Source organism: Eretmochelys imbricata, chromosome 4 (assembly GCF_965152235.1).
Source record: "Eretmochelys imbricata isolate rEreImb1 chromosome 4, rEreImb1.hap1, whole genome shotgun sequence".
Classification (NCBI taxonomy): Eukaryota; Metazoa; Chordata; order Testudines; family Cheloniidae; genus Eretmochelys; species Eretmochelys imbricata.
Window position 1 is genome coordinate 69,291,977 of NC_135575.1, and position 26,259 is coordinate 69,318,235.

At 40.5% G+C, this 26,259-nt stretch overlaps 1 protein-coding gene across 2 annotated transcripts in view; it reads right to left on the reverse strand.

Annotated features, from left to right (window-relative positions):
- The window catches only part of MARCHF1 (membrane associated ring-CH-type finger 1), a 192,774-nt gene extending 183,774 nt beyond the window's left edge, over window positions 1–9,000 (reverse strand). For both annotated transcript variants that reach the window (XM_077815425.1, XM_077815424.1), the window contains exon 1: window positions 8,899–9,000. In XM_077815425.1, the coding sequence (XP_077671551.1) occupies window positions 8,899–9,000 (102 nt within the window). The remainder of the gene's footprint in view (window positions 1–8,898) is intronic.
- Window positions 9,001–26,259: the final 17,259 nt, after the last annotated feature.

Below are 26,259 nucleotides of genomic sequence, written 5' to 3' on the forward strand. Positions count from 1 at the left end.
TGCATGTCAAAATCAAAACCTTGGAGAGCTAAACTCCACCAAATAAGTTTTTTGTTATTTCCCTTGGCGGTATGAAGCCACTGTAGCGCAACACGGTCGATTTGCAGGTGGAAACACCGTCACCAAACGTATGGGTGTAGCTTTTCCAGAGCGTAGACAATGGTGTAACATTCCTTTTGTCTGATTGACCAGTTACTTTCCCTCTCAGACAGCTTCTTACTGAGAAACACTACAGGACGGAACTCTTGATCTGGTCCTTCCTGCATTAAAACTGGTCCCACACCACGCTCTGACGCATCTGTGGTTATTAGGAACAGATTGTCAAAGTCTGGGGCCCTTAGCACAGGGTCAGACATGAGTGTCGCTTTAAGCTGATTAAAGGCCTTCTGACACTCTTCGGTCCACTGAACTGCATTTGGCTGTTTCTTTCTGGTTAGGTCTGTCAGTGGGGTGGCGATTTGGCTGTATTGCGGTACAAATCGCCTGCAATATCCAGCCAAGCCTAAGAAGGATTGGACCTATTTCTTTGACTTTGGGACAGGCCACTTTTGGATAGCATCCACTTTGGCCTGTAGGAGGTTGATAGTTCCTTGACCCACCTGGTGTCCAAGGTAAGTCACTAAGTTTAGGTCTATTTGACACTTCTTAGCCTTAACAGTTAGTCCTGCCTCCCTTATGTGCTCAAGGACTTTTTGTAGATGTCCCAGGTGTTCTGCCCAGGAATCCGAAAATACGGCCACATCGTCAAGGTAGGCGACTGCATATTCTCCCAATCCCGCTAGGAGACCATCTACAAGTTTTTGGAAGGTGGCGGGTGCATTCCGCAGCCTGAAAGGGAGCACATTAAATTCATACAGCCCGACAAGTGTGATGAAGGCTGAACTTTCCTTGGCGGATTCATCTAGCGGTACCTGCCAGTACCCCGGGTTAAGTCCAAGGCAGAGATGAACTGGGCCCGTCCCAGTTTCTCCAATAGTTCATCTGTGCATGGCTTTGGATAGTTGTCTGGGAGAGTTACAGCATTTAGCTTATGGTAGTCCACGCAAAAACATATCTCCCCATCTGGTTTGGGAGCTAGAACCACTGGAGATGGCCATGCACTGCCAGAGGGGCAGATAACACCCATCTGTACCACATCCTGGATTTCCCATTCTATAGCAGTTTTAGCTTGAGGAGACACCCGATAAGGTTGGGCTCTAATTGGGTGAGCATTACCTGTGTCAATGGAGTGGTATGCCCATTCAGTCAGTCCTGGGGTGGCTGAGAACGTCGGCGCGTAGCTAGTGCACAGCTCCTTGATCTGCTGTCGCTGCATACGCCCAAGGGTCATGGAGAGGTTCACCTCTTCCACTCCACCAGCACTTTTCCCTTCGTAGTAGACACCTTCAGACCACTCAGCGTCATCTCCTCCCTGGGCTGTAAACTGACAAACCTTTAATTCTCTGGAATAAAAGGGCTTTAGAGAACTAATATGGTACACCTTAGGCTTTCGGTTGGAGGTGGGGAATGCTATGAGATAATTAACAGCTCCCAGGCACTCCTGGACCATGAATGGCCCTTCCCACGACGCTTCCATTTTATGGGCCTGGAGCGCCTTTAAGACCATGACCTGGTCTCCTACTTTGAAGGAACGCTCTCTGGCATGTTTATCATACCAGGCTTTTTGCTCTTTTTGAGCATCCTGTAGGGTTTCTTTAGCAATGGCTAAAGAGGTTTGGAGGGTGTTTTGTAGGTTGGTTACAAAGTCCAGGCCATTTGTTTGATGGTGGTAAGGGATGGCAACCAAGTGATTTACCGCACGAGCTTCCCAAAGGCTTTCCGTAGTTCCTGCCAGGAAATTAGTTCCATTCTGTAAGGATGTCGGAGGGCCAACCTACTCTGGCAAAAATGTCCGTTAGTGCCTGGCACAAACTTTTAGCCCTGGTGTTGCTTAAAGCTACTGCTTCCGGCCATCGGGTGGCAAAATCCATGAAAGTCAGTATGTACTGCTTTCCTCTGGGTGTCTTTTTCGGAAAAGGACCCAGAATATCCACAGCTACTTGCTGAAACGGAACTTCAGTGGAGCGGCTGGAGAGGGGCTTTGACCTGGTCTTGGGGTTTTCCCACTCTTTGGCATACCTCACAAGATCGGACATAGGCAGAAACATCCTTGCCCATTCCCTCCCAGTGGAATGACCTCCCCAAACGGTCTTTGGTGCTGTTCACCCCAGCATGGCCACTAGGATGATCGTGGGCTAAGCTCAAGAGCTTTTCCTGGTACTTAGTTGGAACTACCGACTGTCTCTGAGGATGCCAGACTTCCTGGTGCCCACCAGAAAGAGTTTCCTTGTATAAAAGTCTTCTTTCTACAACAAACTGGGATCTATTAGAAGAGTTGAGAGGCGGTGGGTTGCTCTGTGCCTCCGTCCAAGCTCTCTGGAGGCTTTCATCTGCTTCCTGTTCAGCCTGGAACTGTTCCCTTGATGCTGGAGACATTAGTTCCTCACTGGATTGTGGACCTGGGCTTGGTCCCTCTGGAAGTGATGCAGGTGATGGGGCTGTTTCCACTGATGGTGATCCGCTCTCCACTGGTGCACTCTGGGGTATTTCAGGCTCTGGCTGAGCCTGTTTTGTAGGATCATCTGTTGCTGCTGCCAGTGTAGGCTCAGTGGTGCCCTCTGGTTTTGGAGCTGTAGATGGGGTTGCAAGCACTGGACTCAGTGCTGGCAATGGTTCTGGTGCTGCTTGCTTCACCAGTTTTGGTTTGGGGACTGGCTTTGGCTGGATCTCTGGGACTGGATCCACTACGGCTGTTACAGTCGTTGGCAGGGGATCCAGTTCCACCTCCTCCATCTGGGTCTCTGGTAACACAGACGGGGCACTGGTGGAAGGCTCAGGAACAGGGATAGGTGTGGAAGCTTGCTTAGTCTGGTTGCGGGTGACGATTCCCACCCTCTTGGCCAGCTTTACCTTGTTGGCCAAGTCTTCCCCAGCAGCATGAGAATGGGATAATCATCACAGACAGCAAAAGTCCACATTCCTGACCAGCCCTTGTACTGGACAGGCAACTTGGCAGTAGGCAAATCTAAAGAGTTGGACTTGAAGGGTTGAATCATCACTTGGGCCTCTGGGTTGATTAAGCTGGGGTCCACTAAGGATTGATGGATAGCTGTCACCTGCGCTTCAGTGTCCCTCCACACTGTAACCTTCTTGCTGCCCACACTCACAGTTTCCCTTTGCTCTAAGGGCATCTGGACCTGAGGACCTTTGGTGTGACCCCGGTGCAATGAACTGTAATCTGTTGGGGTTCTTGGGGCAGTTGGCCTTCACATGGCCTGGCTCATTACATTTAAAACATCGCCCAGTTGACTGGTCACTGGGGCAAGGTGGGTTGCTGGAGAGTGGTGTGGTGGGATGATAAGGTGCCTGGGGTTTTCCTTGGGATGTAGGTGGGGCCTTGGGTTGCCCCCGGTGATAGGGTTTTGTTTTGGGTTGCCCCTTCTGATAGCCGCTCCAACTGCTACTAGTTTTTTTTCTTTTCTGCCACCTCCACCCATTTGGTTCCAATCTCCCCCACCTCGATTACAGTTTTGGGCTTCCCATCTAGGATGTACCTTTCTATTTCCTCAGGAACACCCTCTAAGAACTGCTCCATTTGCATTAGGAAGGACATATCTTCTGGAGATTTAACACTTGCTCCCGATATCCAGGCATCCCAATTTTTCACAATGTGGTAAGCATGTCGGGTAAATGAAACGTCTGGTTTCCACCTTAAGGCTCTGAACCGCCGACGAAATGCTCAGGTGTTAGCCCCATTCTGACTCTCGCCTGGGTTTTAAAGAGTTCATAACTGTTCATGTGTTCCTTAGCATTTCAGCCGACACCTCTGCTAACGGTCCACTGAGCTGCGGCCTCAGCTCTACCATGTACTGGTCTGTGGAGATGCTGTACCCAAGGCAGGCCCTTTCGAAGTTTTCTAAGAAGGCCTCAGTATCATCGCCTGCCTTGTAGGTGGGGAACTTTCTGGGATAGGAAGAGGTATCTGGAGGATTGCTAGGGTTGGTTGGTACATTCTGCTGAGCCCTTGCCTGCTCCATCTCCAGTGCATGCTTCCTCTCTTTTTCTTTCTCCTCCATAGCTCTTTTGTGGGCAGCCTCCACCTTTTCCTTTTCTCTGCCTCCACCCTGGCTTTTTCTGCCTCCATAGCTCTCTTTTGGGCAGCTTCCTCTGCCTCCACCCTGGATTTCTCTGCCTCCATCTCCAAGCACCTTAAGGCCCTCTGTCTATCATGCTCTTTTTGTTTCTCTTCAGCTTCGAATCTGGCTAGCTCTAGTTTATTAGCTGCTTCATTGGTAGTCATTTTCCTGTTTTCTTGTGCTTGACTCTAGCTATACCTGAGAGTTAGGGGGAAAAAAAAACTTGTGAATTTCTCTGCAGGAGGTTAGCTACCCTGCCTTTAGGTAGAGAAAACTCCAGCTCAAAAAAGAAAAATCCCTTTGTAAAAAAACTAACACCTGTCTCCAAATAGATAGAAAACCCTCTAGCTGCTCTCAACTTAAAAAAAGACCTCTTCGGGTCTGTGCTTTCGGTTCAAAATGATCTCTGGTTCAAAATGATCCCACCGCTCTGCCACCATGTCAGGGTTCGTTCCCCACTCTGAACTCTAGGGTACAGATGTGGGGACCTGCATGAAAGGCCCCCTACGCTTATTCTTACAAGCTTAGATTAAAAACTTCCCCCAAGGTACAAACTTTGCCTGTCCTTGAACAGTGTGCTGCCACCACCAACCATTTTAAACAAAGAACAGGGAAAGAGACCACTTGGAGACGTCTTCCCCCCAAAATATCCCCCCAAGTCCTACACACCCCCTTTCCTGGGGAGGCTTGAGAATAATATCTTAACTAATTGGTTACAAAATCATCAAAGACCCAAACCCCTGGATCTTGGAACAATGGAAAAATCAGTCAGGTTCTTAAAAGAAGGATTTTATTTAAAAAAAAAAAAAGGTAAAAAATCATCTCTGTAAAATCAGGATGGAAAATACTTTACAGGGTATTCAGATTCAAAACACAGAGGATCCCCCTCTGGGAAAAACCTTAAAGTTACAGAAAACAGGAATAAACCTTCCTCCTTACACAGGGAAAATTCACATAAAACAAAAGATAAACTAATCTGCCTTGCCAGGCTTACCTATACTGGTTGCAATATTGGAGACTTGGATTAGGATGGGTTGGAGAAGATGGATTTCTGCCTGGCCTCTCTCAGTCCCAAGAGAGAACAAAGACATAAACAAAGAGCACAAATAAAAGCCTCCCTCCCCACCCCCCGCCCCCAAGATTTGAAAGTATCTTGTCCCCTTGTTGGTCCTTTGGGTCATTTGCCAGCCAGGTTAGCTGAGCTTCTTAACCCTTTACAGGTAACAGGACGTTGCCTCTGGCCAGGAGGGATTTTATAGCATTGTATACGGAAAGGTGGTTACCCTTCCCTTTATATTTATGACAGCACAGCTTATCCCAGCTGAGCACTCCTTGGATGGTGGGAGTACCTGGGGATAGTGGGATCTGACCCTATTTATCCATTATGCTCTGGGCAGATAGCCTTTCCTTCTCTTTTTCTTGGGTTTTCTTTCTGCTCCAAGGCTTGTTGATGTGCAGCTGCTTCCTTCTCCCTTCCCTGACTCTCAGCTGATTTGCGACTAGTGGCAGCAAATATCTCCAACAGCCAGTGATGGAAAACTAGACAGGGAGGACTCCAAGTTATTACAGAGAATTCTTTCCTAGCTGTCTGGCTGGTGGGCCTTGTCCTAATGTTCAGGATCTAACTGATCACCATATGTGGTGTCAGGAAGGAATTTTCCTTTGGGTCAGATTGGCAGAGACACTGAAGCACGGGACATTTGTCATTTGCACGTTTAAATGATAGATTCTCTGTAACTTGAAGTCTTTAAACCATGATTTGAGGACTTCAGTAACTCTGCCAGAGGTTAGGGGTCTATTACAGGGTCAGTTGAGTGAGGGTCTGTGGCCTGCAATGTGCAGGAGGTCAGACTAGATTATGATGGTCCCCTCTGGTCTTAAAAGCTATGAGTCTATACCAAGAAAAGAAATGAAGGTAGGAATAGTTACAAGCAAATAAAAGAGAAAACATGCATCTAAAAGTCCAACAATTAATCTAGCAAGATACAATCTTTGTTCAAAATGTTTTCTCTCACTCACAGTCTTCCCTCCAGCTTTTTATTGGCTGGCGTGGCCAGGATCCATCACAGAGATCAAATTGCTGGGTTTCTTTATCTTTTTAAAGTGAAAGAAGGATAACTTAGGGGTTTACTCCCCCTCTCTTTTTAGTTCAGTGAATCTTTAAACTGTGTTCTTCTAAAAGGTACTCACAGATAAAGTTGATTAGTTCATGGTGAGTAGAGGAGCCATGAGATCTGGAAGATAAGTCTCCATGCTGGTTCCTTCCTCGCTGGTAGTTACTACTATGCAAATTATCTCTGCCTGCTGCAATCCCCCACGCAAGTGAATAACCCACTGAATTTGGGCCCCGCTTGATTTCAGGCATCTAGATGCCTCTTTCCTTTTTTTTTTTTTTTTTTAAACTATTAAGAGAAACCTGTTTACCAATTCCACCTGACATGTCTCGTCTAAACACCTTTTAGTCACCTATTAGTGAGTCATCCATAATTTCACACAGAGTATTCTTACACATACTTTACAGTTATATTATTTACAAGTGTGTTATTGGTTTTCAAATGACACTGCACAAGGCATCTTTTGTACAAAAATCATTGCAGTAGGTGTGAATACCGGGTGCTTAAGGCCACAAAAGGATTGGGGGAGGGTACAATACAATTAGATCTACAGACATATACATTTCTCATATAGATATATACCACTGTAATTTTTTAATAATTATAAATAGATACATACAATAAATAAATGCCAGCTAACCTCACTGGCCCCTCAAGCTATCATTAATCAGTTGAGCTGGAAATATAATCCAGATCTCCCAATTACAAGTTCCAACTGCTGCCTGCTTGACCGTAGTGCTTTGCTCTGAGATATTCAAATTGATAAGAACTGTAACGGGAATTAAGGACACAATTGGGCTCTAAATACAGATTTTCATGCATTTAAATTATGTGGTGGGGTAAATTCTCTTTAGCACCTGGAGTTCACCAAACATTATCGCCATCAAAGTGAATGGGAAACACACTTGAATAGGATTCAGGGCTCACAAGTTTTGTTTTTCTCTCACTCTCTCTTCCTCTCTCCTTTTACTTTCAGATAAAGTACATTTCATCTCCAAATATAACTATCTTAAATTCTTTGGAATTATATAAACATTAAGTATAACAGTCTGGAATTATCTGGCTTGCTTTTCATCCCAACAGAATATAGTACATGAACGCCAAGAAACTAGTGAACTTTGCCAGGTTAAATAACCCTAAAGGGGCTTTTTCACCAGAATTTGAACCTCTGCTATGTATCTTGCTGCAGCTCTGTATGTTCCCTCTCCTCCTCCAGCACCTCCCATACGACCACATGCCTCTGTAAAGAAACCTGGTTTTAAACAAGTTTCAGAGTAGCAGCCGTGTTAGTCTGTATTCGCAAAAAGAAAAGGAGTACTTGTGGCACCTTAGAGACTAACCAATTTATTTGAGCATAAGCTTTCGTGAGCTACAGCTCACTTCACGAAAGCTTATGCTCAAATAAACTGGTTAGTCTCTAAGGTGCCACAAGTACTCCTTTGGTTTTAAACAATTATTTGCTTTTCTGTTTTGATGTCAGCTCCATGTTTCGACAACTGTTCTCTTCTTTCTGGTTCCCTGTTCTAATGTTTCTTCTTGACATCTCTTTAGTAATGCTTGACTTGAAATGCCTGCCTCATGTAAAACACTGAAAATGTTAAATATTCCTGAAGTGGGAAAACTAACAGATCATTTGTTTTCCTTTAAGGAGCAATTCTCCATCACATTAACACAAAAGTTACAATAGGAATTTCAATAAAAAGAGAAGTGTCTTCATAGAATAAATGCCCAAGTCAAAACAAGTGACAAAGACTGAATGAAACTTCAAAGGAGGCCAATTTAACACTCAATTTCATGTAACTAATGCATATACCATACTGTAACATCTTGGAGAGAGAGCGTCACAAATGTAAGTCTTAACATGTTCATTTTAAACTTAATTAACTGTTACAAAGTTTTTGAATAATAAACCTACAACCACAGTGCATTAAATAAAAAGGGGAAAAAATAAGTTATTTAAGAGGATTACACTATTCATATCCAGCAGGAGCCAGGTCTTGTTTTACATCAGAAACTGGGCTTCCAGCTAGTGTCCTCTTTCCATTTTAGCAAAGAGAAATTGTAAGCATTTCTAAAATTTCATCCACAGTGTATCAAATATTCAACTCAATACTCTTCTAATAGACAGGTAGTGTTCAGTACAGTTTTAAAAGAACTGAATACCCAAACTATTTTTATTGGTGCTAGAGCCATTTGGCTAGGGGCCAGACTCTGCAACCTGTATTGTCTTTACTGTAACAATAGTCCACTGACCTAAATGGGTCTACTTGTATGAGTAACACCTGCAGGTGCAGACCTTAATCAAGTCACAGTGGGGCACATTTGACAGTCTGATACCATTTTTCAAACCAAAGAGAGTAAAAGTACAGGTTTATCTCAGACATTTTCTTATTACTAAGACAAGATGAAGATTGTGGCATGAAAAATGGAATGGACGATGCATGACAGAAAAGAGGGAAAACTGGCAAGTGAAAAACCAAAAATAGCAAATGATGCCAAAGTGATTCAAATATAGAAAGATGATGGACAAACGCTACTTTTCTTAAAATTTATTTTAGCAGTTTTGAGGTTCATCTGCATACCATCATGAAACACAACTTTTCACTCACCAAGGTAGAGGTATGTGAAGCATCACCTGAGACCTCGGGTGTTCTTGTGATGTTTGGGAGTCTGTGAGGGTTACGAGCTATCGCTTGACACCAGCCCAACATTTTCTCCTTCCACTTATCCCTTCTCAATTTCTGAAATTCTGAAAATAATTTACATTCCCTGAAACATTGACACTTTAAGTTTGTTGCGTGCATGCCTTTACACAGCGCTTTAGACTGTGTCTAAACAAGGTAATAAACATTTTTTACAGAAAAAAGTGTAGTTGAAATAAACCATGCAGACGAAAGAGAACTGTATACTTATGATATGTATTACATGCACTAATACTATTTCAGTACCAGAAAATTCCCTTATCTAAAATTAAAAATATCTCTTGCTGAAACATGCCACCTTCTAGGGGAGGTTGTTTTCAGGAATTATATTATAGCCTAGCTGTGAAAATGGTATTACCCGTATGGCTCCCACATTGCCTGAAACAATCAATAGATATCAAATTTCATCCGGGAGCCTTAAAGGTGTGCAGCAAAGTGAGTATAAATCAACTGGGTGAACGTACACACACACACTTTCTCAGCCTGAACAACTTGCATCAGACAGGGGAAATTTTCACTACAAATAGCAAAAATATCAACACACATGCTCTTTTAGATACATTAGCTATATATAATACATAACCTGTATGGAGCAGAAATTGTACCTCACATTTGTTTTAGCTATATTGGCGCTGTTTGACTGAACATTCTATTTTTATCATGGAGATAACTGGAGATCCATCAGTGGTAGTTTTCTAGTAAATGTGAAAAGTCTACAGGAAATGTAATATTTTCACTTGTAAAATTTTACAATCTACTTTTCCACCACACTGCCCAATTTGAAATGGTATAGTTAGGTCTTTAGTTAAATCATTACACTGCCAATTAAATATCAAAAATAATTTGGAGCAATTATTTTTCACAGCATCTGAAGCAATTAACAATCTGGTGGTTTATAACATTTCAAGATTTAAAATAGGCCATTCTATAGCATTATGAAAAGTAACATAAAAAGCTTTTGCTAACAGATTGATGAGTTATTACTACTCTTAATGAGAAATGACTTGAATTAAATGGATCTGAACAATGTAAATGGGGAAACGATAAAGACCTTTCATGAAAATCAAGACCAAAATGTTTAAAAGAACTGCATTCTTAACAACAAAGAAAACTCTGTGTGGGTGTAATTCTATCCATTTTAGATTTCCCTATAATGTTAATCACTGTAGTATCTAAGTGATGAATAGGTAAATCAGATTTACCTGCTGACAATTATATCTTCACACTTCTCGGGTTCTAATTATTGACCTACCAGTTGTCCAAGAATAGATCTCAAGACATAATATTTTGATAGGCATTCACATATCCTGGTATTACCATTCCCAAACCTTCTGCCTTATTTAATGCTTAATTAAAAGAATTAAATGAATGAGGCAGCATTTTTCTATTGGTTAAAGCATGGAATTAAGTCAAGACACTCGGGTAACAGCTGTAGTTCTGTCCTACTTGTGATGGGGTAAATCACAATCTCTTTGAGCATGATAATACTTACCCATCTTTCTTAAGTGTGTTGAGATCATCACTTGAAATGCAAAGTATTAATATAAAATATTCATCTAATCAATGTAACATGCATTTAGTCGAATCCATTTTCATTTTAGTGAGAGAAAAATCTTTCTTGTAGACTCTTTTAGCGATCAATCCTTCAAAGTATGAGCAGTCTGATCCAGCAAAGGATTTACTCATTTGCTTACATTTAAGCACTGGATAATCCTACATGCTTACAGATACGTATTATTTAAGAGCTGTGTTGGATCAGAGTGCTCAGCATCTTGCAGGATTAAGTCTTATAACAAACTATCCATTTTAAATCATGTTTCTTGAATAATGTCAAAAGTAACATGAAATTGGCACAGTTTTGTGTCTTTAAAGTAACATGCAACCATACAGCCCTGTGCACAAATTATTATTAAATCCAAAGGGTAAAATATGTAACAATCAAAACAGTCTACAGGTGCATAAACAGCTGCTGTCCTTAAAATATTAGATAATTAAAAATGACAATATGAGTTCCAAGTTTCCAAAAATTATTTTTAGTGCCTATCCAAACACCAGATTGAAGGATTCATACACAGAATAGGTTCAGGATGAGCAGCAATAATGCAATCATCCCCATACTATCCTTCAACATTCCCCAAACTCTAGTCTGGGAAAACTACCTCTTGGTATGAAAAGACCATCCATAGTGTTCATGTTCATTCTAAAGCCTTCATCGACAATGCAGTAAGGCTAATAATTGTTGTTACGTATGATGCCATTTTCTGGTGTTCTAGATACCGGTCACACTGCTCACCAAGCAATTTTGGAATGGCAGCAAATCTTGATTCCTACTACAGCTGGTCAAAAATTTTGACAAAAAGAACAATAATTTAGTCAAAAAATGCTGTTTTGAGGAAAGTAAAATTGTTTTGTGAAAACATCTTGATTGCTTTGAAATTTCTTGTATTTTCAGTATAGTTTTTAAGATGGTTTTTAAAAAACAATTAAAAATGTTTTGCCACGCCGTACCCCGATTAATGACCGAGTTTTGTCACATGGAGCCATGTGATGTTTTGTGATTGGACGTGGGTACCTATAATTATTGGGTGACAATGCAATTAGTTCCGTTGACCTACATGTGCCAGAGGATGAACTGTTGCTCTCTTTTTAATGGTACTTGGGGTTGGTCTGGGGTGCACTGTGTGACTGATCATTTGCCTGTGCGGTTTCCAATAAGGATGCTTAGCTGTAATTCCCTTCTACACCAATCTCTGGAGAGAGGGAATGGATTCAGGGCTGTTTTTAATTCCTCTGATCATTAAAATTGGTTGTCCCTTGGCTAGTCTCTCGGGGATTCTGGGCAAGCCTTACACAATGTGGGTTGAATCATTTGCTAGTGGGGTTCCCATCTAGGACTTCTCGGCCATGCCCCTCTCACCACGAATACGGATTTTGTTTCTTTGGCTGATTAACCATTTTGTGTCTGTGTCCACATACGCACATGCATCCTTGGAGCCTCGGAACAATCTGGCTTTTCTCCATCCTCTACCCACAGATGCACTGAATAAATAAACTCAAATGGCCTATCTTACAATTTATCCTCTGGGCTGAAATGTAGGAATCGATCACCAAATTGCTTCATTGTTTCATGTTTTTCCTTTTGACAGTTTTCAATTTGAAATTGGTGAAATTTTTCCTTTTATGTAAGATGTTTAAATTTAAACATTTCATTTCATGAGAAAAATTTCAAAATTCTGAATTTTTTTGATTCAGCTGATATTCCTCTTTAATCAGAACTAGTCACTGCAGACTTGTATTGGATTTGAGAGAGTGATGTAGAGGCAGAAATCTTCATTGTCCATTAGACCCAAGATCTATGGTCTCCTAAATGCTTGTACACAGACATTTTTAAGTCCCAGCTAGCCCAACTTTTTTAATCTTTTCAACAGTTCCAAAATGTTCACTGTTCCACTTATTGTGTGTCATTGTAAACATGAAGCAAGATTTGTATCCATGAAGCCCTGTTTACCAAGTGTCTAAATAACATTTGACCCTTTGCTGAAGTTTAAGTGGTCACTTAAAAAGAAAAAGAGCTTTACTCCACTGGCTATTCATATACAACTTGAGCAATTCAACGATCAGATTAGGAGAAAAGTAAATGGCAAAGCTGTTCATTCCCACAGCCATTCCATCAAGATCTTATTTTAAAGTTATCATGATTTCAGCTAATAAATGCAGTGCTTAACTTGTGCCAGGGCTTACCAGACCTGAGCCCCGGCACCTCTAGGCTTGGCAATTCATAGCCCCAGCCTCTCTGGGCTTCCCATGTCAGTCATTAAAGTTTAAAAAAAATTGCTTGAGCCCTGGTACCTAATTGCTTGAGCCTCAGCACTTCTTTCATTACAAATTAAACACTGAATAAATAGCCAAGCGTACTGAGTGATATAAAAAGCTGAAACAAAAAAGTGAGCCCTTGAGCATGAACATATTTATATAGTGGTGAGAGAGCTAAGCACGTAGATCTTATCTGATCAGCTTGAATAAGTTGAAAAAACTTAAAAGCAATAAAATGACTGGTGGCTGGGTCCCTGAGGCACTAGCCTTCCCTCACTCTAGGCCAGATCATGAACCCCTAATTCCCAGTGGAGAACAGTGACTCATATAAGTAGTCCTACTGAAACTAATGGAACTACCCATATGAGTAGATGCTTGACAGGGTTCACAATCTTACCCTATGTGCTTGATACATTACATGGTTGCAGCCTTGGCTACAGAAACTTACAAAAGCCAGGAAAGCAGACAGTTTAAATACATTAGTCACCATCTCAAAGGTAGATTACAAGGCTAGTATTTAAACATTGAAGTTAATTACAGTCTAGCCACAATGTCAATAAATGTGTGTTAAGAAAGCAGCACTGAGACACAACTAGTGATCACAGAAACTAAGCTTTCACTTGTTTTTAATAAGCTACACTAAGCTTATTACACTATTTATTTATTTATTTGCTTACTACACTAAGGGCTTGGCTACACTTGCGAGTTTCAGCACAATAAAGGAGCCCCGGGCACACTAGCTCACTACACATCCACACTGGCAAGGCACGCGTAGAGCACTCTGACTCCGCAGCTACAGAGCTGCTGGTACTCCACCTCGGCGAGTGGAATAACGTTTGCTGAGCCCCCGCTGGAGCGCCACGGCGCCAGTGTGGACGAGGTGTTGCATTACTGTGCTCTGATCAGCCTCCGGAAATGTCCCATAATCCCCTTAAGTCAAGTGGCCACTCTTCTCATTGTTTTTAAATCACTGTAGGAATCCGGATATGCCCTTTGAAAGCTTCGTTTCTGACAGCCGGCTGCTTATCTGCTCTGAGACAAAGCAACCATTAGTGTGGAATGCTGTGTGAGAGAGAGAGGGGGAGGGGGAGGAGGAGTCTGCTGCTGTCTGAACTTACAAGACAGCATGCTGATATGCTCTCAGCCCCCCACAAACCCACTCTCTCCCCCCACATACACACAACACACTCCCTGTCACACTTCACCCCACCCCCACCCCCATTTGAAAAGCATGTTGCAGTCACTTGAATGCTGGGATAGCTGCCCATAATGCACCACGCCCAATGCCACTGCAAGTGCCACAAATGTGGCCACGCCAGTGCGCTGGAAGCTGTCAGTGTGGACACATGGCAGCGCTTTCCCTACTGCGCTCTACGAAGGCTAGCTTAACTCAAGGCGCTCTACATATGCAAGTGTAGCCGTGCCCTAAGAAACTTAATGTTAAACTTATCTTGTCCTGTTTCAGGATGTCAGTCTGATACCAATTTTCAAATCAAAGAGAGCAAAAGTACAAATGTATATAATACATTTCTTTATTACTAAGACAAGATGAAAATCGGCAGGGGTTCTCCTAGGGTCAGATCACAGAACTAGGTTGGAAGTTTCATTATCTAAAGGCTCAAATTCACAAGACTCTATGTCAGCATTATCTCACATCTTAAAATAATAAAGATTGTGTCTGATTAATCAAACTATTAGGTACATTTTGATTCCAGTTACATTACACTGAAATCTATGGAATTACTGTAGCTTCAAAATAGCTGTAAATGAGACATAATCGTGCCCTATATTTGTCTTTTCATTCAAAGCATATGCACACTATACAGTGCCATACTGGGAAAAATAATAGCCTAGTCAAAATAGTTTTAATCCATCATCTTAACAGTCTAATGTTAGTGCTTTGGCAAACAAATGCACTTTAAGTATGGTTTTATCAAATACAAAATACAGATAGCTCGTAAGAAAATTGCATGTGTGTCCTGGCTCAGTGGTTTAATGCAGTCTTTTCAACCCTGGAGATCTGGGATGAAATCCTAGTTCCATTGAAGTTAATGGCAAAACTCCCATTAACTTCAGTGGGGCCAGGATTTCACCATGAATACTTATGTCACAGTCAGTGTTTTTGATGGACTTACTTAATAGCGAACAATTATTTGTATCAATTAACTGTCAAATTTGTTCAACTGTCCTCTCAAATTTTCTTGAGAGGACTTGGCCTTGGACATAGTTGTTTTGCTACAGGTATAAGAACCCAGACTATACCATATCCTTATTTATAAAGCACTGTCAATGTACACACAGTTTTACAAGACTAAGACATGGCCCTTACCCTATAGATCTTACAATAATATGAGAGCAAAGTTCACATGTGGTGATATACAAAGACATCAGTGATTGGTAGACAAATCTAGTGAGGTTCTATGGAAACATGGGCCTTACGGAGGAATTTGACTGAAGGAGTTAATCACTTTTGTCAGTGCCAAATTCACACAAGAATGAAAAATAAAATATTTATAAAAAAACAAAAATTATGCTAGTTTATCTGTCTCTGCATACTCAAAAAGGATGACAATTATGTATGAGATCAAAGACTTTTTAAACATCTTATGTTGTAAACAACATCAAGGAGGGTCATTTATTTAGGTAAGAAAGCTCATTTCAAATCAAGAAGCACTTGACTAATGAACTTCTCTATTCTGTGAAATGTAACTGGCTAAAATTCAGTTATTTTTGTTAATAAACAATTATTTTAGTCGGACTTTGGCTAAGGTTACAATAATATCTCATCAAGCTTTTATATTGCTTGGTTTTAAGATAGTTACCTTGGCATTAATTCCCTGCCCACATTACACTTCATAGGGTCATTTTATACTGATATCATCTGCCAACTCTGTAAGAATACCTAGTGGAAGTGCTACCAGAGTGAATTTTTCCAGGGATTCCTAAGTGTATGGGATTAAGGAAAAATCCAACAGCTCTAGGGAACCATGTACTTGTCATGCTTAGGATGCCAATTCAGCCTGAAAATACAAATCTACACAACACAGGTACACACAAGGTATCTGTCACAATACACAGTTTGTATCTGATCACAGATAAACTTCAAAGACAATATAGTCTGGGAAATATTGAAACAAAGTTACAGTGCACAACTATATACTCTTGGAATTTGGACCTTGACGGAACTGAAAGAAGACCATAAAACACAGGCCACAGATGTGGTTCAGTGTACAATGTATCTCTTAAAATCACTACACTGTGACTCCTGAGGGAATTCTGCACCACTGCATACGCTCAGATTTTATATCCCTCACAGATTCTTTTTCTTGGCAGAATATAGATTCTGTTGGAGACGGGCTGCATTTATACCTTTCACCCACTGGGGGCTTCTATGCAGCCAGCTGCTGGAGAGGCTGCGTTCCTCACAGCAGGGCAAGCTGAGGAGACATAGAACGGACAGAGCGGAGCAACTGGGACTGCTGGGGGAGGTCACAGACTAGGGCTCAGAAGGGCTAGTGGGGGGGACAGACTGGAGCATGGGCTCAGGAGCTAGTGGGTTGACAGAATTGAGCCAGGAGCTGAATGAGAGGGGGCTGCAGGGCCGCCACACGGGGACAAGGTCAGATGTGCCTGACTGAAGGGGTGAGGCTAGTGGTCTGATTGGGGAGGCTCCCCAAATCCCTAACAATCCCCCCCCCCATCACAAAAAACCTGTTCCATACTTCTCCCAGCCACACCCAACAATCCTCCAGGTTCACTCCCAGGCTTCTTCTCAACAATTACTTCCCTCCCCCGCAGCTCCTCTGTTACCTCTGACTCCCCCAAGTCTCTGCACTGCGGCTAAAGAGAAATAAGTTTCTGTACTATAGTTTCAATAAATTATAACTCACAGTTCTGTATTAATATGCCTCGTAAGGAATTTGTGTGTCAAAAAAAAATTCTTGACTATTTTTGTCTGTATTCTTCCAGACATACTTGCTGGCAGGTATTTTGAAATAAGTTACCAAAATAATTGAAACTGGCATGATTATATTGTTATTCTGACAAATAAAATATGCAGAATTTTGCAGAATTTTAAAATATTGTGCATAGAATTTTTATTTTTTGACAGAATTTTTAACTTTTTGGCTCAGAATTCCCCCAGGAGTATACTACGAGTGTGATTTAAATATCTTAAGGAGAAAGTAGTATTTCAGACTAATTAGCATGTATATGAAACAAGGCCTAAACATGCCAAAATCAATGTTTGTCTAATCTGGAAAAAAACTACCCACCTCTTTCAGGATTACAATTAGATGTAGGCATTTTAACAAAGGCTGAATTAAGACAAAACATATCAGAGGCTGCTGCTATTTCAGTCCGTGGTGAGATGTTATGAATGGCTTAAAACATTAGGAAATGAAACACACACACAGTGTTCTTCCATGCATAAGCTAAATGGCTCCCTTCTTTGCATTGTAACATTCCCTCTGGCAATCAGTGTGAAGGCATTTGCCCAGCACACAAACACACTGCATGCCTTGGCACACTTAAAAAAGACTGCCAAAGAGGCCCAGGGCTGCAGCGTTAAGTGGGTCTTAAATCTACACTGAGATGCACTGGCTGTGCTACCATATGCGAACAATACAGTACCTGTTGGTTATGCCTGTCTATAGCCTGAACCTTACCATTCCTTGACTTTCATGCACACATTATTCTAATTGACTCAAATAAAATTCGCCAGATTCACTAAAATGCTCTAGCTGCATTGTGCTTTTCTGGTGACATACAGCAGCCATACATTTTACTTAACTAGCTAGCTAATCTTGGTTTAGACTGCCTTGCATTGCTGGAGTTAGTGCAAAGCAGCCAGAGCATAACAGTGAATCCCAGCCCTGTATTTCTGAAAAGAAATCATATTTTTCAGGTTTGAAGATCATTTCTAGTTTTAATCTCACTAATACAGTGTGTCAGTGACAAGTCACTATTGTGAATTCATGCAACACGCAGCAACAGTTTTGTAATACCTTAAATCCCATAGTACAATTTTGTAGTGAATTTTCTTATAATTAGAAGAATTAGTTGTAATAAACCCAGATACCCTCAGTGGTAACCGTTGATAAACATTAACCTCCTAATGACAGCCACAGTACAACAACTGATCCTCCAAATGAAGGATACATTTTTTGAGATGTAGATAAGATCGGAATTCCTTCCTTCCTTAATATGGTTTTTAGTGGCCTCAATGGATGACTGCCCCAGAAAATTTGAATTATCCTTGGTTACCTTCTTCATGGCTGCTTTCTATGTTTAGATAAAGAATAAGCAAATAAATTACCACAGGTTGCCAGCAACAAAAATAAATCACACTGAGAATGGTCAGAACAGCTATACAATATCAAATACCCACAGAGATATGATCTATCAAAATAGTTTGGTCAAGCCAAACTAGTTTTCCTTACACAGGATACTGTAAGTCAAACTGCTTTGCACTGTTAAGTATGAACTGATTTCTTTAAGAGCTAAGGATCTGATTCTGATACATTCAATCACAAACATTAGTACCTGGCTCCGGGCGAATACCATTGGGGCTACTTGGGGAGTAAGGCCCTGATTCAGCAAGGTACTTAAGCACATACCTAACTTCAAACATCTACTTAACCCATTGGCTCTGTCATGTAATTTATAACGGATGGAAATGGTATGTTGTTTAAAAAAAAATACTGTAGCATGGGTCTTTGGGGACATTTCCAATTGCATAAGGAGCAGACTTCCTTTGTGCAATGAGCTTGAAACCTATGTATAGCCTCTTCTTCCTAATTTGCTCCATAACATCACTTTAAATATGAAGCAGGTAGTACATACTGATGAGACATTCTTGCAAATAAAAACCTGGCTTTAAATCTGATTCAACAGATTTCTAGATATCCCCTTTTCTGTTATGTTGCATCTTAATAGGAATTGTATCTAACATAAAACAAAAAACAAAAACAAAAAACTACGTAGGCCAGAGTCCAATCCCTTTACTTAGTCAGTAGTGATACCACCTTAGACCCCAATTCTGCAAGCTACTTTAGCACGTGTCTAACTTTAAGCATGTGATCAGTCTCACTGAAAACATAAGGTAAGCCACCTCCTTTTATAATCAGAAACGCCTCCAAAAGATGCATGCTTGAATATTTAATAGATTCACAGAGTTTAAGAAGGGATCATTAGATCATCTAGTGACCTCCTGTAAGTCACAGGCCACTAAATTTTACTCAGTGACCTCTGTATTGAGCCCAACAACATATGTTTGGCTAAAGCATATCTTCCAGAAAGGCATCCAGTCTTGATTTAAAGACAAAGAGACAGAGAATCTACCACTTCCCCTACTAGTTTGTTTCAGTGGTTAATCACCCTCCCTGTTAAAAATGTGTGCTTATTCCCAATTTGATTTTCTCTGGCTTCATCTCCCAACCAGAGATTCTTTTTATGCCTTTTTCTGATAGATTAAAGAGCCCTCTAGTACCTGGTATTTTATCCCAGTGAAGGTACTTGTACACTGTAATCAAGTCACCCCTCAATCTTCTTTTTCATAAGCTAAACAGATCAAGCTCTTTGTGTTCCTCACTGCAAGGCATTTTCTTCAGTTCTGGAATAATTTTTGTGGCTCTTTTCTGCACTCTCTCCAATTTTGCAACATCTATTTTAAAACGTAGACACAGAACTGTAGGCAGTATTCCAGTATAGTCTCACCTATGCCAAATACAGAGACAAAAATCACCTCCCTACTCCTCCTCAGTACTTCCCTGTTTACACATCCAAGGATTTCATTAGCCCCTTTTACCACAGCATTGCACTGGGAACTCATCTTGAATTTATCCACTATAATCCCATAACCCTTCTCAGAGTCACTGCTTTCTAGGCTAGGTCCCCCACCCCCGCACTCACACACATCCTATAGGTATGGCCTGCATTCCTTGTTTCTCACTGTATAAGTTTGAATTTTTCTTTATTAAAAACACATTTTACCTGAATTGACCTATCTTACCAAGCAATCCAGGTGGCTCTGTAAGACTGCCCTATCCCCACAATTATTTACTACTCTGCCAATCTTTGTGTCATCCACAATTTTTTAAAAATCAGCAGTGATTTTATATTTACTTCCAGATCACTGACGAAAATGTTGACATGTTGGCTTAGTACTCTCCCCTGCAGAACTACATTAGAAACAACCCCATTCAATGACAATTCCCCATTAACAACTCATTTGTGAGATCTGTCCAGTTCTTAAGCCATTTAGCATGTGCTCTACTGATACTGTGTACTGCTAAGTTTTTAATCAGAATTTCAAGTTGCACGAAGACAAATGACTTACAAAAGTCTAAGTATATTACATTGACACAATTGCCTTTTTCAACCAAATTTGTAATCTTATCACAGAGTGAAATTAGGTTTGTTTGACAAGACCTATTTTCCATAAACCATGTTGACTGGCATTAATTATATTCCTATCCTTTAATTCTTTTTCAATTGAATCCCATATCAGCATTTCCATTATTTTGCCCAGTCTAATGGGCCTATGGTTACCTGAAAAATTCCACTGAATTTTCTGAATATTGGTACAATGCTAAGAATCTCTCTACACTGCAGTGTAAGCCCACAATTCAAACTCAAGCTTAAGCCTACACCCCACCCTCTCTCTACACACAAATCATGCTAACCCAGGGCTTGAATCCAGGATCCCACAGACATGGAGGGTCTGAGCCTGAGTCTAGCTGGGACCCCGGGTTCAAGCCCTAGTGCTTTGAGGTGTAGAAGCAGCCCCACTGGACTCGTGCTCTGGAGTCCACCAGAAGTATCCCACAATCCTACGAGCCAACTTTCTTTGTCCTCTGGACAGTCAAAGTTTGGTGGACAGTCAAGTTTTCCCACACTACTCCATAAACAAAGGGCTAGAGTGGCCACATTTTGAGGGAGGGGCACTAGGAAGTCTGGGATATGGGTCATTAGACTCAGACCTGCATAATACAGTGTATTTGCTGGAGCCCAAGGTTGGAACCCAGGGTTCAACAATTCCTAACCGGGGGTTACAAATGAATGTAGATGCTCAGGCCTTAATTAACAAATCCAGAGTCTGCTAACTCAAGTTCTATTAACCCTGGTCTTACATTGCAGTGCAGTCATACGATCACTCTTCCATTCTTCTGAATCTCCTTGGTATGCCAAGATTTATTAAAAATTAACATCAGCGAGCCAGACATCTTTTCAGCCAATTGAAGTTATCTGGGCTGGATGACTTAAAAACATTTATCCCTTGTAGATATTGTTTAACATCCTCCTTAGTTGCTAATGGACTATAAAGTAGTTCATCATCCTCATGTGATACACACACTACATTCTGCTTCTTTCCAAATATAGAACACAAATATTTAGTGAACACTCTATTTTCAGCATCACCATTACGATTTTGTCCATCTCCAGGGCCTATACCATTGCTAGGATTTCTTTTGCTCCTAATATACTTTAAAAAAACCTCCCTCTTATTGTCTGTAGCCCTGCCAGCCATGATTATTTCCCCTGACATCTTTAGCTTTCCTTATCAACGTCCTGCATTTAAAAACATCCAATTTATACGGACTACTATATATTTCCTTTTTTCCCCACTTTTGTTATATATTGCTTTTTTATTTCTAATCCCCGCTGACGCTTTATTAAATAGCAGCCTAACATTTCCACGCCCTCTAATTTACACAATAGAACAAAATGGCAAACCTTACTCATGGAAAATATGTGATAATGTGAGGGAAACAAAAAGCAATGGAACATGGTCCAAAGTGTACCAGCACCAATCATGTAATTAATACAGAAATCAAACTTCATTTCAAGATATTCTAAGCTGACACCCCACAATGCTGCTGTTTCTAGATTTTCTTTTTAATTCCTGTGTTTCCTGTCAGTGAAAGTCACTCTTTTGATCCCTGCTTTCTATAGCTGTTCATCTAATACTATATAGCACATCTGTATTCATTGACTTATGAGTTCAGAGAATTAAGAAATGAGTTATATGGAATTAAATACCAGTTCAGCTTTTATTTTGGATAGCTGATAAAACATCTAATTCCCTCATTTGTAGGAGTCCAAAATAATTGGAATTCATTAGTAATATTTGATCACTAGTAGAACTTTTATACTGGAACTTGCCATCAATCAATTTAAACAAACAAAACCATACTTTGAAAAATATGATTAATTTAAAAGAAGTTTCTTCAAAAGAAGGTCAGAAGAAAGAAAAATTGTTGGAAGATCTGGCTAAGGATTGGATCAAATCTACTAATTACTTGACACAGTTCAGTTGGTGAAATCAAAAATCAAAATAAGAAGTTTGGGGAAACAATCATTTTATTTCTTGTGGTTAAAAATGGTCTCAGTATTCTTCTGATTTTCTTGGACTGTATCTGCTCTGTTTCAGTGTCTTTCTCCCTGATCACAAGTTTCACCTTGAAGTGAAGATGAGTGGTTCCCTCGTGCTAAGGACACAATCAGTGACACTCTGATTCATATCAAACATGCCAAAAAGTGTGTACAAACATTGAAACACATACTAAAGTAGATAGTTAAAAGTGATCTTTATAGGAGGAATATTGCATGAAAAAACACACATAGCAGAAACAGCAGTGATATGCACAGAGGGTCTAGCGTAAGTCAGAATTTTTTTTTTTTAACATACAGAGCTAATTCTCATTTTTTTCTTTACCTACCTACATTCTAAAATACTTTAAAACCAGTCTATCAGAAAAGAGAAGAGATTCTTACAAGTTTTCTTACAATCTTACTCAGTGAGAAATAGCCTTTACCTCAGAGTTTATGTAACCCAGTTACAATGAAGGCATGAGAACATTAAAATGTGGGCAGATCTGTCCTCACATTTCTTGAGCACATATTTTTTTGTATAACAAATCAATTGTAAATTCGAATGCAGTGTCTGGTACGCTGAAGTACCTAGAACTACATGCAATAGTCTAGGTTTGGTCTCATCTCATGTGACACTTAATAGAAACTATTCAGTCTTTTCTCTTTCCCAGTAAAACCTCTAGCATCATTATTGCATTCTTAACTTTAGTGCAATCCCCAGAAGGAAACAACGCCTAGCTAAAGGGAGATAATATTGATATTAACAACCTAATGGCTACATATTTCAGACCAAATTCTTCCCTAATATATGTGGATGCTGCACCTTCTGATATCAATGAGAGATGTATCTGATTATGGCAGAGCTGATTTTAGCCCATTATGTTATATGCAATAAACTACTCAAACTTCTTCAACTGATGTGCCTTTTTTATAGGCTAAATAGAAACCTATATAGTGGACAGTAGTGGCACACTCAGGGGATGAGGGGGTGGGGAGTGAGGGGAGCTTGGCTGCCAGTAATTTTTCCCCATGAGTGCTCCAGACCCAGAGCACCCACGGAGTCGGTGCCTATGCGTACAAATATGTATGCAAAGTTCACCTGTAATTATGCATAAAATTATCACAATTGTCATGCATTGTTAGTTGGGCTCCTATTAGCTGTATGAGTGCACATTTATCCAATTAGTACATACAGCTATGATAGCTGTAACCCAAATGTGGATGAACTTAGGAATGGATGTGGGCGAAACACTTAGCAAATGGCTTAAAAAAGTAAAATAAAATTAAGAATGTTACAAAACATTCTCACAGCCACTGTTTCTACTTCCCTGAAGTTATCTAACTTTAACAGATTCAATTTTTCTTTTCTGTTTACCTAATTAAAACTCAAACTAAACACAGAAGATTAAATTTCTCAGGGTTTGTCTACACATGAAAATTAATCCAATATAAGGTAGATGTACATTTAAAATGTATAACTATTCCTGATTAACTCCATTTGAGGACACACTTATTCCAGAATACAACTGTCCAGACATGGAATTAATCAGGAATAACTATTCCGGAATAAGCCCTCAGACAGAACTTTTTGACTTAATGCCCATTCTTTGGAAGTAATATTATGTTTATTCATAATGTGCCTGACCAAGTAGATGTTGAGCCCATTCTCCTGAAGCTAATGGGAAGACGTAGCTGCTCTGCACCTCTCAGGTCCAATGAATGGATGTTAAGAAAATGTATTTGTCATCCTGAAAAACCCATAGAGACTGAACTTAAATTTTCCTGCTGAGAGCATTGCATTTTCAGACATTTCAGGTGAGATCAAAACTTGGTTCTACTGGATGAGATCTTGCTGTTACATATTCTAGTATTTTTCCCCACAGAAGAGATGTGGAAGCAGTGCATTGTTCAAAAATCAATACTTAGGCCCTGCTTCTGCAGATAGCTCTGCGTGGATGGACTCCTTGAAATCACTGGGGCACAATGCAGGTGTGGGGCACAATGCAGGAGCACGGCTCAGCCTGTGAAGAAACTCACTGACTGTACAAAGCCCATATGTAGATTTTCTCAGGACATGAATCTTGGTCAATCACTGTAAACCACTGAATTCTGAAAGACCATGGAAATTATAAATACTTACAGACTTATCCTACCCACCTTAATATACACTCAGGCAAGTTAACTAGATGGGATTTTAGACAGAGTTAGTCTATTTTTCTTTGTACAATGTCAAAAACTAAACAAATAATTACTAATGTAAATATTTATTTCTTTTACTCTCACTGCATAAATTAATTATCCTTGCCCTATATTCATTGTTTTTCCTCTCCTGTAAATTGTTTCTAGTGTACCAACATTTTTCTGGTACACTGAAATACCTAGAACTACACGCAATAGTCTAGGTTTGGTTTCACCAGTGATGTACTGGGATGTACATTAGTGATGTACACTAATGGGGCCTGTGACATGATACATTTGTGCATTGTTGTAACAACCAGGCAAGGTACTAACAAACTTCAACAGGACTTTATTTTTAAAGTAGAAACCTCTTTACCAAGCTGCTGCTGCACCCTCGTAGCTCTTACTCCGCCTCCTCAACTTCCCCCGCCTCCTTCCTGTTTCCCGTCCTTTCAGACTCCCAACAGCCAGTGCTCCCAGTTCAAATAATTACAAGCAGCATCTAAACACCACATGCATGTAGCCAAAAACAGTACTGCTATTCCCAGTTGTGATACTGCCTTGCAACCCCATATCTGCTTTGATGTCCACTGCCAATTCTATGTCTTTTTTGGCATTACTGTTTTCTAAGTATTTCCCTCGCGTGGAGATGAGTGTTTGACAGTTTTCCCACTAGTTCTCATCATACTTCTGACTCAATACCTAACCTCATTAGCGGTATAGCCCTAGTTATGACTCAGAAGAAAGACCTGTCAATGACCTTTGTGCTCCCGCACACTCAGAAGGTGTTTATTTTGAGTTTGAGGTGAAGCCGCAAAAGCACTAAGCTCCTTTGGAGAGGCTTGGCTACTGCCAAACAATTTCACACCAGATGAGAATTATCTATCAACACCGACACAATCATGTCAACAGCCAGTCATGTTTTCCCACATCCTGTCTGAAAAAAGGACAGGGAGTAAACCAGTGTCCCCTCCTCAAGTTGTTTCTCAATGACACTTAATCTGTTATTTTGAATTGTATAGTGTGAATTTTGAAAGCTGAAGATACTAAACTGTTGAGAATATGAACTTTTTTAGTTTAGACCAGATTATCTGTTTGGGAACTGCATGTAATAAGTCAAACATCTCACAGTAAAGAATTGCTTAGTAATTGCCTCTCTCTTTTGTTCCACCCTCCCCCCCCCCCCCCTCCGAGACATACACAGTTGCAAATAACCCTGAAGTATCAAAAAATTTATGTTGTTAAATGCAATTTTGATTGCATTTTGGAGAAGAAAGTAGAAAGGGATTTACTCAAATTCTTATTTTCACAGATTAAGAGTGATTATCTTTTTTGCAGATCATTAATAAAGATGTGGTACTAGACACCTACTACAATTTGGTACATTGTCATTTATCACTACCCTTTCTTTAGTGTCCTTCAGCTAGTTTCAATTCAATTGACAGTGTTAATAATTGGAATTAAGATTTTGTGAAGCACAGTGTGAAATGCATTAATAGTATGGGCCAAATTTCAAGGTGCTTGTAAAATTAGATTTAGTAGAGATGGAATTCTCCAAAACAAAGAGCATGCAAAAGAGTCCATATTATGGATCATTGACAAGAGATATTGGGATTTAGGGAAGCTGTGGATGAAGAAAACATACAATGGTAGGTCTATAAACTGTGCACCAGAATGTACCATTTCTCAATCTCATTATTCTCCTCCTTTAAGGGCCGCTCTCTAGCTCCCTGGCTAAATCTGGTGAAGTATCTCTTCACATGCCATTTCCCATCCCGGCAAGCCAAGATGTGCAAAGGTTGGAGGCTGTGACACTAGCTCTGCTGCTACATTGGCTAATTTCAGCTGGTAGCTGGAGCAAGTTATGAAGCTGAGATGCCAACACTCAAGGAGATGGAAGGT